The 13,044-nt window shown below is 35.2% G+C and overlaps 1 protein-coding gene and 1 long non-coding RNA gene across 2 annotated transcripts; both read left to right on the plus strand.

The window, feature by feature from the left end:
- The first annotated feature begins 132 nt into the window (after window positions 1–132).
- LOC111898898 (uncharacterized) lies at window positions 133–2,412 on the plus strand. Its single transcript, XR_002852738.3, has 2 exons — window positions 133–1,093; window positions 1,180–2,412. It is a non-coding gene; the product is annotated as an uncharacterized LOC111898898 (long non-coding RNA).
- A 1,243-nt stretch (window positions 2,413–3,655) lies between these two features.
- Window positions 3,656–5,386, plus strand: LOC111898908 (protein FAR1-RELATED SEQUENCE 11-like). The gene is made up of 3 exons (XM_023894795.1): window positions 3,656–4,063; window positions 4,144–4,584; window positions 4,664–5,386. The coding sequence occupies exons 1-3, from the start codon at window positions 3,656–3,658 to the stop codon at window positions 5,384–5,386; spliced, it is 1,572 nt and encodes a 523-aa protein (XP_023750563.1).
- The last annotated feature ends 7,658 nt before the right edge of the window (window positions 5,387–13,044 follow it).

The following is a 13,044-nucleotide window of genomic DNA, read 5'->3' on the forward strand; positions in this document are numbered from 1 at the left end:
TTTTCTTTTGCTTGCTATTATAACTTGTAAGTCCATCCCAAATTTAGTTCTTTTTCTGTTTTAAAAATTACCTTTTATGAACTTTTTTCTACAATTTTTTACAACAATTCTAAACTCTTTTATATATTTTTTTTACACTTTCATACAACTTTTTAAGCAAAAGTATTTCTAAATATTATAGCAGGTGCAAAAACAAAAAGCAAAGATCTATCTCTCTATCTTCCATCTGCATTTAATTATGCACAGTTAAGAAAGCAAACATTATCATAACATCTAACTCATCGACGTTTGAGTAAGAGATACTATATGAAGAATATGACCTTATACGCTTCATCTGCAAAACAAATCATTAATAGTTAATGTTCATCAAGTAAAATAACATATGAAGTTCATACATAAAAGACAAAATTGCAAACATGGTTTCTGTGGTATGCATTTTTTGGGGGTTTTAGTCCAAACCATGATTTTTTTGAATTGATGGTCCTTTTGAGGTAGTTTTGTTGCGTTTTTGGTCCCTCAGTAAACTGAAATGACCGTAATACCCTTGGGTATTTATTTTTCATTTTTCTTTCATTATTTTAAAATCTAATTGTTTATTTATTTATTTTAATAATTAAAAAAGTGGGGCCACCTCTCTCTCTCTCTCTCTCTTGAAAAAGAAATTCACCCTCCACCCACTTCTTCATCTTCCCCAATTCATATCATATCTGATGAACACAAATACACACTTCTAAATCATATGAACACATGGAGTTTTCAGATTCTATTTCTCACACAAACACACATCTATATTTCATATGAAGACGGAAATGTCTAGAGAACGTTGTTTGCGATTCACAGATATGGAAGGATGTGTGATAGTGACTGCAGGGGAACGTTAGAAGTTGGAGATAGCTACAAGACCCGTCATCTCCATTCACTCCGATTCAGCGGTAACCCTAATCCGATCTTCATAGCAACAACGGCAAAACTCTAATCGGAGTTAGGGTTTGTAGTGGCTCCGGCAACCTCAAGCTTCATCTTTATCCTTCTCCGATTGATCCAATCTCACTGCTTTCTACCTATTTCTCAACATATATACATACAGATAAATGTATATATTTCTGGTTTAATTTTCATCTTCATCTATTTTTGGTTTAATTTTCATCTTTCTTACTTTCTCTTTTGTTCTCCCAACAGGTAGTAATGATCACTGACATTTGTTAGAATCGAATTGGTTTTGGATCTATTAATCTAATTGAAAAGGGATTGGAAGTGGGTTGATTTGGGAATCGAGGTTTGTGTTGATTGGGATATTGTTTCCTCAAAATCTGTTAAAAACGGTAATGGGTTTGGAGAGAGAGAGAGATCTATTTTGGAGACGGTAATCTAACCGGGAATAGCAGCAACAATAGACGGTAATCTGTTAAGATGTTGAAATTGATTTTGGAGAAGGAGGAGGGTCACCAAAGGGAAGCGAGAGGGACTTCTTGATAGTCATTGAAATGAGTCTTCTTCTCCTCGATCCAGGGTGTGTACGTGTGTTTATAGTGAAAGTGGGTGAATAACTTTAAGTTTTTTTGTGGGTTAATCCAAGTTGCTTGAATCTGATGTTGAAATGGATTATGAACGATGTTTGGATCGTTGGTGGGTTTGCGCACACAGAGAGAGAGAGAGAGAGAGAGAGAGAGAGAGAGAGAGAGAGAGAGAGAGAGAGAGAGAGAGAGAGAGAGAGAGAGAGAGAGAGAGAGAGAGAGAGAGAGAGAGAGAGAGAGAGAGAGAGAGAGAGAGAGAGGTCCAATTTAATTATTTATTTTCTTTTTCATTTAAGTTAAATAGAAAAAACATAAAAAATAAATACCCAAGGGTATTACAGTCATTTCAATTTACCGAGGGACCAAAAACGTAACAAAACTACCTCAAAAGGACCATCAATCCAAAAAAATCATGGTTTGGACTAAAACCCCAAAAAAATACATACCATAGGGACCATTTTTGCAATTGTCTACATAAAACACATCAAATTCAAACACCATCAAACACCACGTAAACTAGTGCAATAAATTTTCATATTACATCCCTACATTATAATATAACTATTTATCCAAACTATCAAGCCAATCTTTCCTCGTATTCTAAGACATCATTAAGGCTGGATGGAGTCGTTGGAAAAGGTAAGGGCGGTACCACCGGGAAACATTAACGCCATGGGTTTAGCGGGTTCACGGTTTCATTGTATATAATTAGGTTGGTGAACTCGTGTCGAGGTGGTAGAATTGTTTTGTTTTTCTTAGCAACATTATGCTTTATGTATGTAAGTATTTTTTCATCAATTTAAAAAAGATTCCCTTGCACACTTCACTCTTTGAATGCATGATTTTATGTAACTTTGATTTTGATTACATTAATAATATGATTTATTTTTTATTTTTATTTTTATTTTTTTGTTTTATAAATTTATTTAATTTATGGTTTTGTAGTGTTTTCCATATTACATTAAGAAGAACACACAATTCATTCATTTATTTATTTTAAATGAAAAAGGGTTATGTTTTACTTTATTTTATATTTTCTAAAATAAATGAATAAAATTTTCGTTTATATTAATACTTTTATTGAATTGTCAAATTTCTCATTTAATATTCATAAAGATTCTTGCACATTTTTCTCGTTTAATTGTCCTCATTTAATTGTAATAAATTACTCCGCCTCTTTTGACCAACCTGGGAAGTTTTTTTTTTTTTTTTTTAAAATTTCACCTCATGTATAAGATTTCATGCAATTCTAACATATGCCCTAAGGGCACATGTAAGAAATTTTAATTATGGTAAATATAAGACATGGTAAATATTAGATGTCTATTATTATTGGAATCAAGATTTCATATTAATTAACTTCCTACTTCGTTTTTTTTTTTTCAAATTTTCACTTTTATTATTTCCCTCTAATTTTCCCTACTAAAACGGATGAGTAGCACAGATCCCTCTTAAATTTCCCTCCATTTCATGATTTATATATTAATATTTTTGGATTGCTTTTTTTTTTTGGTGATGATACCATCACTTTTATCAAATAACCAGGAGGGTTTACAAAGCATTCGGCAAGCATTACATATGAAATAACCTATTTTTTTGGACCTGAATGAGGTTCATGTTTAAGAAAATTCGATAGATGCTAATAATGAAAAAACTGTTATCGAAGAAGAACATAGTCAAATCAACAACATAGTCAAAACAACAACGCAAGTTTTTATGAACCGTTTGTTGGTCAATGTTTTCTAAGTGAAGAAGAGGCTCTTGTTTTTTATCAAAATTATGCGAGAAATAATGGGTTTTCGGTTCGAAAAGGAAGATTCGTGAACACTAAAACAGGAGAAAAGAAAAGACGTGACTTTTTTTGTCACCATGAAGGAAAGCTGAAGTTTAAAAAAGATTTCACAAAAAAAAACCGAGGTTATACAAGATGTGAATGCAAGGCCCACATGCGTATAACATTGAGAAGAATTAATGAAATTTTCTCTGAAGAGTGGCAAGTCACTAAGTTTGTTGCGGAACATAATCATATTGTGTTGTCTACTCAAGAGGTTCGATTTTTACGATCTTACCGTAATATTACATTAGAGAATGAAAAACATATACTTTTATTAAAAGAATGGGGTTTGTCTGTTATACAAATTATGAGGGTGATGGAGCTTGAAATGAATGTGAAACATGGAGAACTTTCTTTTCTTAAGAAGGATGTCTATAACCTTTTTACCAAAAATCATAAACTACACTCACAGAATGATGCAAGAGAGTTTTTGGAGTATTGTAAAAGTGCTAAAAGTGAAAGTCTTAATTTTCAATATGCATTTACACTAGATAGTGAAAATAGGCTAGAACATATTTTTTGGTGTGATACTCATTGTTTTGAATTGTACCAAAAATACGGAGATATTGTGGTATTTGATACTACATACAAGGTGAATTCATACGACATGCCATTTGACATATTTGTTGGTATTGACAATCATGGAAGAACTACATTACTTGGTTGTGCACTTCTACTTAACAAGAAACTAAAGACGTTTGAATGGCTCTTTAAGGTAACTATATTTTTGTTTTATTTTTTGTAACTTAATTGCATTAGTATGTAAAATGTTTCTTAAAATTATTTTATTTTCAGAATTTTGTACAATTAATGAAAAAGTCACCGAAAACGATATTGACCGATCAAGATCCTTGGATGAAACAAGCAATTGAAACGGAGATGCCTTACACTAAACATGCATTTTGCATATGGCATATCACCACTAAGTTTAGTAGTTGGTTTACTTCGGTCTTAAAAGATGAGTACTCAAGTTGGTGCACCGAATTTTATAACTTATATAAGTTAGACTCGGTTGAAGAATTTGAGCAACAATGGCCATTAGTCATTGCAAAATACAATCTCGAAAAGAATAAACATGTGATAGCATTGTACCAGATCAAAACATTTTGGGTTCCAAGTTATCTTCGTGACTTTTTCTTTGGTGGCATGATGACCACCGGAAGATCGGAGAGCATAAATTCGTTTATAAAAAAGTTTATATCTTCTCATACATGTCTAAGGGAGTTTATTAGACAAGTGGGTACTGGTATTTAGTTTACTACATTTTTTATAGTTTAAACTTTTTTTATTAATCTTTTTACTCATAATTGTATAGATTGATCTTGCTATTGAAGATGTTGGGCATAAACAAATGCATGATGGTATGTTGGCAAAATATCAAGAATCGCATTTTAAATCATTATCACCGTTAGAAAAACAAGGTTACCAAGTTTTGACTCCTTTTGCATTCAAAAAGTTTCAAGAACAATTTGCTCAAGCAATTCAATATTCGGTTCGGGAAGAAAACGACACAAGTTTTATTGTCAAACATTACAAAGCGGCTCGATGTCATCAGGTGGTTTGGGATGGTAAGATGGCTAAATGCACTTGCAAAAACTTTGAATTTGTCGGGATACTTTGTCGTCATATCTTAAGCGTTTTTCTCCGTAAGGACTGCTTTGAAATTCCTTCTAGTTATTGGCTATCACGGTGGAGTCGTGAAGAAGCTCAATTTACAGAAATCTCTCTATTAAAGCAAGAAGGAAATTTTGATGTTTCATCATCTTGTGGAAACAATAGTCATCTCGAAACTAATGCAATTGAGTTGGTTCAATGCCCTATCATCTCAAAAACAAAAGGACGACTTAAGCAAAAACGAATGAGAAGTGGAAAGGAATTAGCGAGACAAGTAAAGCGTTGTAGACTTTGCAAATCTTCTAGTCACAACTTCAGCACATGTCCAGAGCGTGAGGATGATAATTCTCAACACGTGGATAAAACAAAGAAACTTGATATGCAAATAGAAGATTTCAATCCCATCTTTCATTTTAAATGTTAAACTGTGAAATTACTATTAAACTCTATTTTTTGTTCTCATTATTAGTTTCAATTCTCATCTTTTATTTTAAATAAATAAAAATGCTTGTCAAATGCTTAGTAAATGTTCCTGGGCGTTATGATAAAAATTGATGAATTGATATGATGTAAAAAAAAGAAATCCAAAAAAGCAATATATAAATCATGGAATGGAGGAAATTTTTAGAGGGTACTAAAAATCTAGAATATAGTATCATTTCCTACGTATTAGCAGGGAAGATTAAAAGAAAATAATAAAATTATAAATTTGGAAAAAATAATATAGGAAACTAATGAATGTCAAATCGTGGTTTAAACAATAATATTTAGATACTTCTAATATTTGCCATAATTAAAATTTCTTATATGTGCCCTTAGGACACATGTTAGAAAATCCCTTGAAAAATAGAGTTTAATAGTAATTTCACAGTTTAACATTTAAAATGACTAGCGAGTAGTTGCAACCCGTTGCTGAGAAAAAAAGCAACTATACACAACGCCAAAAGCAAAAGAATCGGGTGGAACGCGGAGAGTTGGCTTTGGCAAGAGCATATGTCGATGTTTCTAAAGATAAACAACGTGGAAATCAACAAAGGTTTGATGCGTTTTGGGAGTGGGTTCTAGAGCATTTTACAATCTTTCAATGACATCTATAACCGTAAGATGAATAGTGTGACTAGCAGAGGCTGATGTTTTACAATCTTTTTCCTCATCAACAAGCTTGTGATTGGTTGAAAGACAATGCAAAATTGGCATTTGTTACAAAAGCGGGTGAAGACTCCCCGCCTCATTCAAAACGAACCAAAACATCTTCATCCAACGCCTACACATCATCATCTGATCCACAATATCCTCTTGGATTCTCCACACAACAATAATTGTTTAGTGTTGAAGACTCATTGCCTTAGAGAAAAAGAAAAGGAAAGAAAGTGGCATCGACATCATCAACGGAAAATGAAATGTTTGATCTAGTCAAACAAATTGTCGGCATCAAGACTGCAACCGAAATAGAGGCGGAACAGAGACAACGGTACCGGGAACAAAAAATGCGCATTCTCGAAGCTAATGAATATCGAAAAGCTCAACCGTTGGATCGGGAGATAGAGAACCAATATATGGGGTATTTTCTCCGGCTGCATGATCATTTTAGTGGAGGTATTTTGCGCACGGTACTTGAAAGGAAACGACAAATTGCAACTAAGTATGGTTGAGAGTTGGAGAACCCGTGAAGTTCAAAATGTCGACATCATTTGACTAGAGAATCTCTCTTTATTATGTTTTTTATTTTTATTTTATTTTATTTTTATTTATATATATATATATATATATATATATATATATATATATATAAAGAAAAATAAAAATAATGGAAGTTAACGATGATAGTTCATCATCTAAGGATGAACTTATCAACAATAATTTGTTACTTGTATTGTCTCTTACTGCACAACTTTTCAGAATAATGCTAGTTCAAACAACATTAAAAGGAGAAACACAAACCACAAAGATTGTTTAGAGGCTAAAAACTGCTGACATTATTTTGCAAATGATTCAACTTATGGTCACGTGCAACTCCGCAGAAGGTTTCGTATGAGCAAATGTTTGTTTATGCGACTTGTTGGTGACATGGAGACGAATTATCCTTATTTTCAAACGATATGGGATGCAACAAATCGAAGAAGTTTCAGTGCGCTACAAAAATGCACATCAACAATACGTCAATTAGCAAAGAGTTATAATCCAGAATCGTTAGATGACAGTTAACCTAATTACTCATCCCCGTTATCTTCTTCACTCTTAAGGATGTACCCTAAGAATCAGCTATTTCTCATTCATTCATTCCTAAGGATTATCCTAAGGAATAGGTACGAAGTTCATCGTTGTCAATGGCACATTTGTCAAGCACAACTGCTAGTTCTATCACTTAGGCGCAACTGCCAGAATTGTGACATTCTATATGAGGCGTAGCTGCCAGTATTGTCCTTCGAGCACAACTGCTAGGGTTATCTCGTTTATTGACAGTATCATTTTCGAGAGTCCACCCGCAATACATGTCAATGGGTTTTTAGAGTACACCGGTGAACACATCGTTCACAACACATACAGGTTGTGAGCCTGCTAGTGTTCCACTGGACTGTCTAGAATAGTCTGTGGTTGTCATCCATACTCTACTAGATGACAGGGCCAACATTTGGGAACAAGGCTTCTCATATCGTCCACCTCTCACCCTTACCTCATGGTCTATATCACCTCTCAACTCATCATCCAACTAATATTTCATCTACCCATGTTTTAACCAACATATTATATAGATACAAATACATATATAGTTGAAATCATATAAAACTAGTATATAAAATCGTTCATCATGCATAGATAGCAAGTATACAGATAAATGCACACATAGCACGTAATTTATATAAAATACTTCATATATATGTGTAAGATGAAAGGGACCATGCACTCACTTGAAAAGGTGGTGATTCCGAACTCAGACAACACTTCGCTTCGTAAAAATAATTTCATTCGACGAAACCTAATATTATTACCACTAGAGTTTAGTCTATTATTCGCCAAGACTAGTTAATACTCTAGCTATTATTACTATTATATAAGCGTTAAACAATACTTATATAACCCATAATAATAGCCCAAGTACTTATTATAAGTTTCTAATAACGTTACTATAATTAAATAAAAGCTATATTGAAAATAACGTAGGCGTAGCTCACTTGCAGCGGGTTTTATAGAAAACCGGGCTTTGCTTGGAGCAGCGTTCCCGAGCTGAAAAGCTCTTCTTCTCGGAATTGTCGAGCACTTTGGGGCTTCCACCTCCTGCTAGGGACCTTAGGTTTTTTGGGGGGTTTCGTGGCTAGAGAGAGGTTCTAGAGAGCGAGTAAAGAGAAGAAAGAATGGAAAGGTGTGAAGAAAATGAGGGTGTGAGAGGTTCTATTTAGAGGGTGAAATATGGATGAACTTGGTGCCACATGTCACCATCTGGTGGCTAGACTTGAGGAGAAAGCAATGGCCAAAATTGTGTCACGTCGCCCATTTTTGCACAACACACTTCCGACTACTAAAATTCGTAACTTTCACATACGAGCTCCGTTTTTGACGTTCTTTATATCCACGTGTAGGTAAAAATAAGATCCACAACTTTCATTTTGACTCTGTCGGCTAATTTGTGACAACCCGATATTTTCCAAACCAATGTAACATTCAAAAAGTCAAATATATTTAACTATTTAGAATCAAAGAAATCAGCATCAAAAATGAAGTGTTCTAAAATCTAAATCGGGACGCATAAAGTGTTAGATATCATGCCAAGGTTTCCAAAAATATAAAGAACACTCAAATCCGAGTTATAACGAAGAAGTTATGACCAATCGAAAATCCACGACACACCTAGTAAAACACTGATAAACGTAAAAAGTGAAACTTCAATAAAATACCTTTTAGCCCTAGACACTTAAACGGAAGTCGTAGATTACGTTAAACCGTGAGCATGCATAAAAAGAACGCCCAAATCTGACTTCGTATGAAGAAGTTACGATCTTTCTAAGTTTCGGAACAGCGGTAAACAGCTAAAAACTCGGGATAAAGATCGAGCGATTTTTAGCCGATGCAACCTAAACGAGAGTTGAAGGTCTCTACAATAGTAGTACATTTGTAAAAAGACAGACGAAAACGGACATAAGATAAAGAAGTTATGGATTTTTAACGAAATTATCCTATCCCGGCCTATTTAAAATAAAATATTAAAAATTAAAGTCTAAATTATCCGACGAAGTCTAAATGAAAGTTGTAGAGTATACTCTCACCTACACGTGGATATAAAGAACGTTAAAAACGTAGCTCATATGCGAAAGTTACGCATTTTTGAAGTTTTTGGCACACACTTCGAGGCTTATCCGAAGGAGTACGCCCAACGTACGTGGTGCACGGACTCGGATCGACCACGTCTCCCCTACCACTCTATGGCCATCCCATCCGAAGACCGGGGACTTTGACGTCATCGTTGACGTACGCCCCACGTACGAGGATACTCCCAGTGTACGAGGTACGCCCCACGTACTTCGGTGTACGCCCAGCGTACGACGACAGTTTTCCCCACCTATAAATACCTTGCGAGACCTCCGAATTTCCTTGCTCATTTTTCTCTTCTCTCTCACTTTTACTCCCCGTTTAGCATCCCGAGACGACCCCGACACCCCGGTTTCATACCTCAGCCCCGACGAAGGTCCGAAGCCCTGAGATTCCCGAGAATCTCGCCACTTTCCAGTCGAAGTGCCGCCCGAGAAAAAGCTCGCTTTCTTTGAATCGCCACACTTTCCAGGTGAGTTCATACCCTGTGACAACCCGATATTTCAACTCTTTGTAATGACCAAAAATGGTCAAGTATTGTAACCACTTTTGAGTAATAAAATTTACTTTCATAATAAAATGTACAAATAGTTCTATTTAATTTCCTTCTATGTTTAAATGTCTTTGAACCATGATCGTACGTGAAAAGAACGCCCAAATCCGACTTCATATAGCGAAGTTATGATTTTTCCAAGTTCGGCTTAGCAACAGACAGCTAAAAACTCGAATCGGAGATCGAGCGACTTTTGGCCGGAATGACCTAAACGAGAATCGAAGGTCTCGACAATGGTATTCCAGCGGTAAAAAGTCTGGCAAAAACCGACATCAGATAAAGAAGTTATGAATTTTCAAAGAAATTCCTTAAACACGATGAGTTTAAAATAAATAATAAAAAAATAATTTCGGAATTTGCCGACGGAGTCTAAACGAGAGTTGTAGAGCGTAGTCTCACCTACGCGTGGATATAAAGACCATCGAAAACGGAGTTCGTATGAAGAAGATATGAATTTTTGAAGTTTATTAAATAAATTATATATTTATTTAATTCAAAAATCGGAGCTTATCCGAAGAGGAGTCAGCGTCCTCATCCGAGGTACGCGCTGCGTACCCCTGTACGCCCTGCGTACCCGAGAGACTTGGCCTTTGATCGTCCACGTCGCCCTATCCGAGGCGTCCGACCCGTCCGACCCGATGTCCCATCCGACCCGCCGTCCCATCCGACCCGCCTCCCCAGCAACCCGTCCCATCCGAAGCCGAGGCAGTCGAGGCTTCGGTCATGCATGACGTACGCGTACGCGCTGCGTACGAGCGTACGCCCCGCGTACCGAGGCGGTTCAGCCTTCCTATAAATAGGATGCGAGGGCTTCCGAGAAAAGGGCTCATTTCTCTCCTCTCTCTCACAATCTTGCCTCGTTTTCCGTGCCCTTTCAAACCCGAAGCTCTGGTCTTTTTGCTCAAGTCCCGAGGGTCGATTTTACTCCCAAGATTCCCGAGAATCCCGAGAAAAATCCGTTTCCCGAGACGAAACTCTGCCCGGTTTTTCATCTCGCTATCTTCAAACTTTCAAGTGAGTTCATACCCCTTAATTTACCTTTTAAATATTCTATAAATTCTTTTATATGCTTTCAAAGGGGGGGGATTACGAGTAAAACACACGAGTATTATCGTGTGTTACATAAAGAAACTCTTTTGTATAATGTTATATATCCAAATCACATGCGATTTACAAACTTTATAAGGAGCTTTCATATATATAAAATACGTTAAAATAGCATTCTATCTTTTGAAATATAAATTTGTTGTAATGCATGTATAAACTAAACTTTTCTTAGATTATTCATGTCTATCTTAGACTCTACACCAAAAATCTATGCTTTCATAAACAAGTGATTTCTTTTCTAGGTATTTCTAAACAAACAAGACACACTTTTAGAAAACTATAATAGGTATAGTTTTACGAACAAATTTCTAACTCTTATGTACTAGAAACATGAATTTCAAGAAGTTTACTTTCGTATACAAGAACAAACGTAACATTTTAACAAGTAGATCTGTTTTTATACCACGATTCTGTGAGACACTATCTTCATGTACGTTCGAGTATACATTTCAAGTCCTGTATTATATACCAGAATCCCTTGGAGGGGGAGCATGGTGTTTGTGTATAGATCTATACGGGCTTGACAACCCGCGCCCTGACTGTTAGCTGCAGTCCACCGTTTGGGGTGACAAACGTCATAACATTCCAACGCCTGAAGAACGTTGTGTATAGGCATTCCGAGTCAATAGTATGGTTATAAAACTCACAAGGGGTATTAAAAATGCATTGATTTACAAGGTTTTCAAACTCATTGGTTATTTTACACTCACATACATTTTAGAAACAAACATTGGTCTTGAGTGAAGGCTACTATTATACTAGTAGAAAATATAGGATTTTCTAAACACAAACAAACAAAGACAAAACATTTCATTTCATTCAAACATTGTCATTTAAATACTTATGAAACTCACCAGCTTAAATGCTGATCTACTCTTTCAAAATTTACTTGTATGTCCCAGGAAATCAGTAAATTTCGGGTATTCATTTTGCTTTTGATGAAGGGATGCTGCGGCGCCAGTTTAATCTCGTATTTTGACATCATATTGTAATTGGTTTTGAACATGTAACTTTTGACAAATGTAAACTTTCAATTATATATATGATGGTTTTGAACATGTAACTTTTCTGGAAAAACACGTTCAGTTATTTTTACTAAAAGACATACAAATTTCAGTACAAAAACGCTTATGAACTCACCAACTTAATTGTTGACACTTTTTCAAAACTACTTGCATTTCTCAAGGAATCAGTAATATAGGTAACCATCAGCTTTTGGAGAAGGAACGCTAAGGCGTCTATTATCGAAACATTTTAAATCATCATATTTGTAATATTCTTTTGAAACATGTATTACACGCAACAATGTAAGTTTTTGTTATATATATGATGGTTGTGTTTACTTTCTTTACAATATTCAACTGTTATGATACTACGTGAAGTCACCCACCCCCGAATGTTTCTGCCATTCTGGTTTGGGGGTGTGACATAATTCTCGATCGATCTTAAATTTAACAGTACGAGGAGATTATATTGTTAAATATCCGTGTAAAATTCATAACTTCTACATACGGACTTTGTTTTCGTCTGTCTTTTTACCGTTGAGTGCGTATTAATGAGATATTCAATTCTCATTTAGGTCGCGTAGGCCAAAAACAGCTCGATCTAAAATTCGAGTTTCGGGTTGTGCACTACGAAGTCAAATCTTAAAAAATTCATAACTTCCTTATACGAAGCCAGATTTCGGCGTTCTTTTTTTGTATGTTCTCGGTTTAACGTATACTACAACTTTTATTTAGATTTATACGTCTCCTGGTGTCGTGTCGGTTTTGCCGTAAAACTTCGACGGACCATAACTTCTTCGTTATAACTCGGATTTCGGTGTTCTTTATATGTACAAAACTCTTGAGACGTATTCTACAACTTGGTTAAGATTATTTATTCTAAATATATTTTGTCGAAAAGTCGAGATCCCTATTATCTCTAAATTGACTAGCCTGGATCTATAGGCGTTACACAAGTGAGGGAAGCTACACAAGTAACCTCCCACATGCCTACACACTTTCAGCCATGAGGCCAAATAGAAGACAAAAATGTATTCTAGTTTCTTTAATCAAATAAACCTAACCAATTATTTAAGTCATGGTTAACCAAAGTATCAAAAACATTTGAACATG

Source organism: Lactuca sativa, chromosome 4, assembly GCF_002870075.4.
Source record: "Lactuca sativa cultivar Salinas chromosome 4, Lsat_Salinas_v11, whole genome shotgun sequence".
In the NCBI taxonomy this organism is placed as follows: domain Eukaryota; kingdom Viridiplantae; phylum Streptophyta; class Magnoliopsida; order Asterales; family Asteraceae; genus Lactuca; species Lactuca sativa.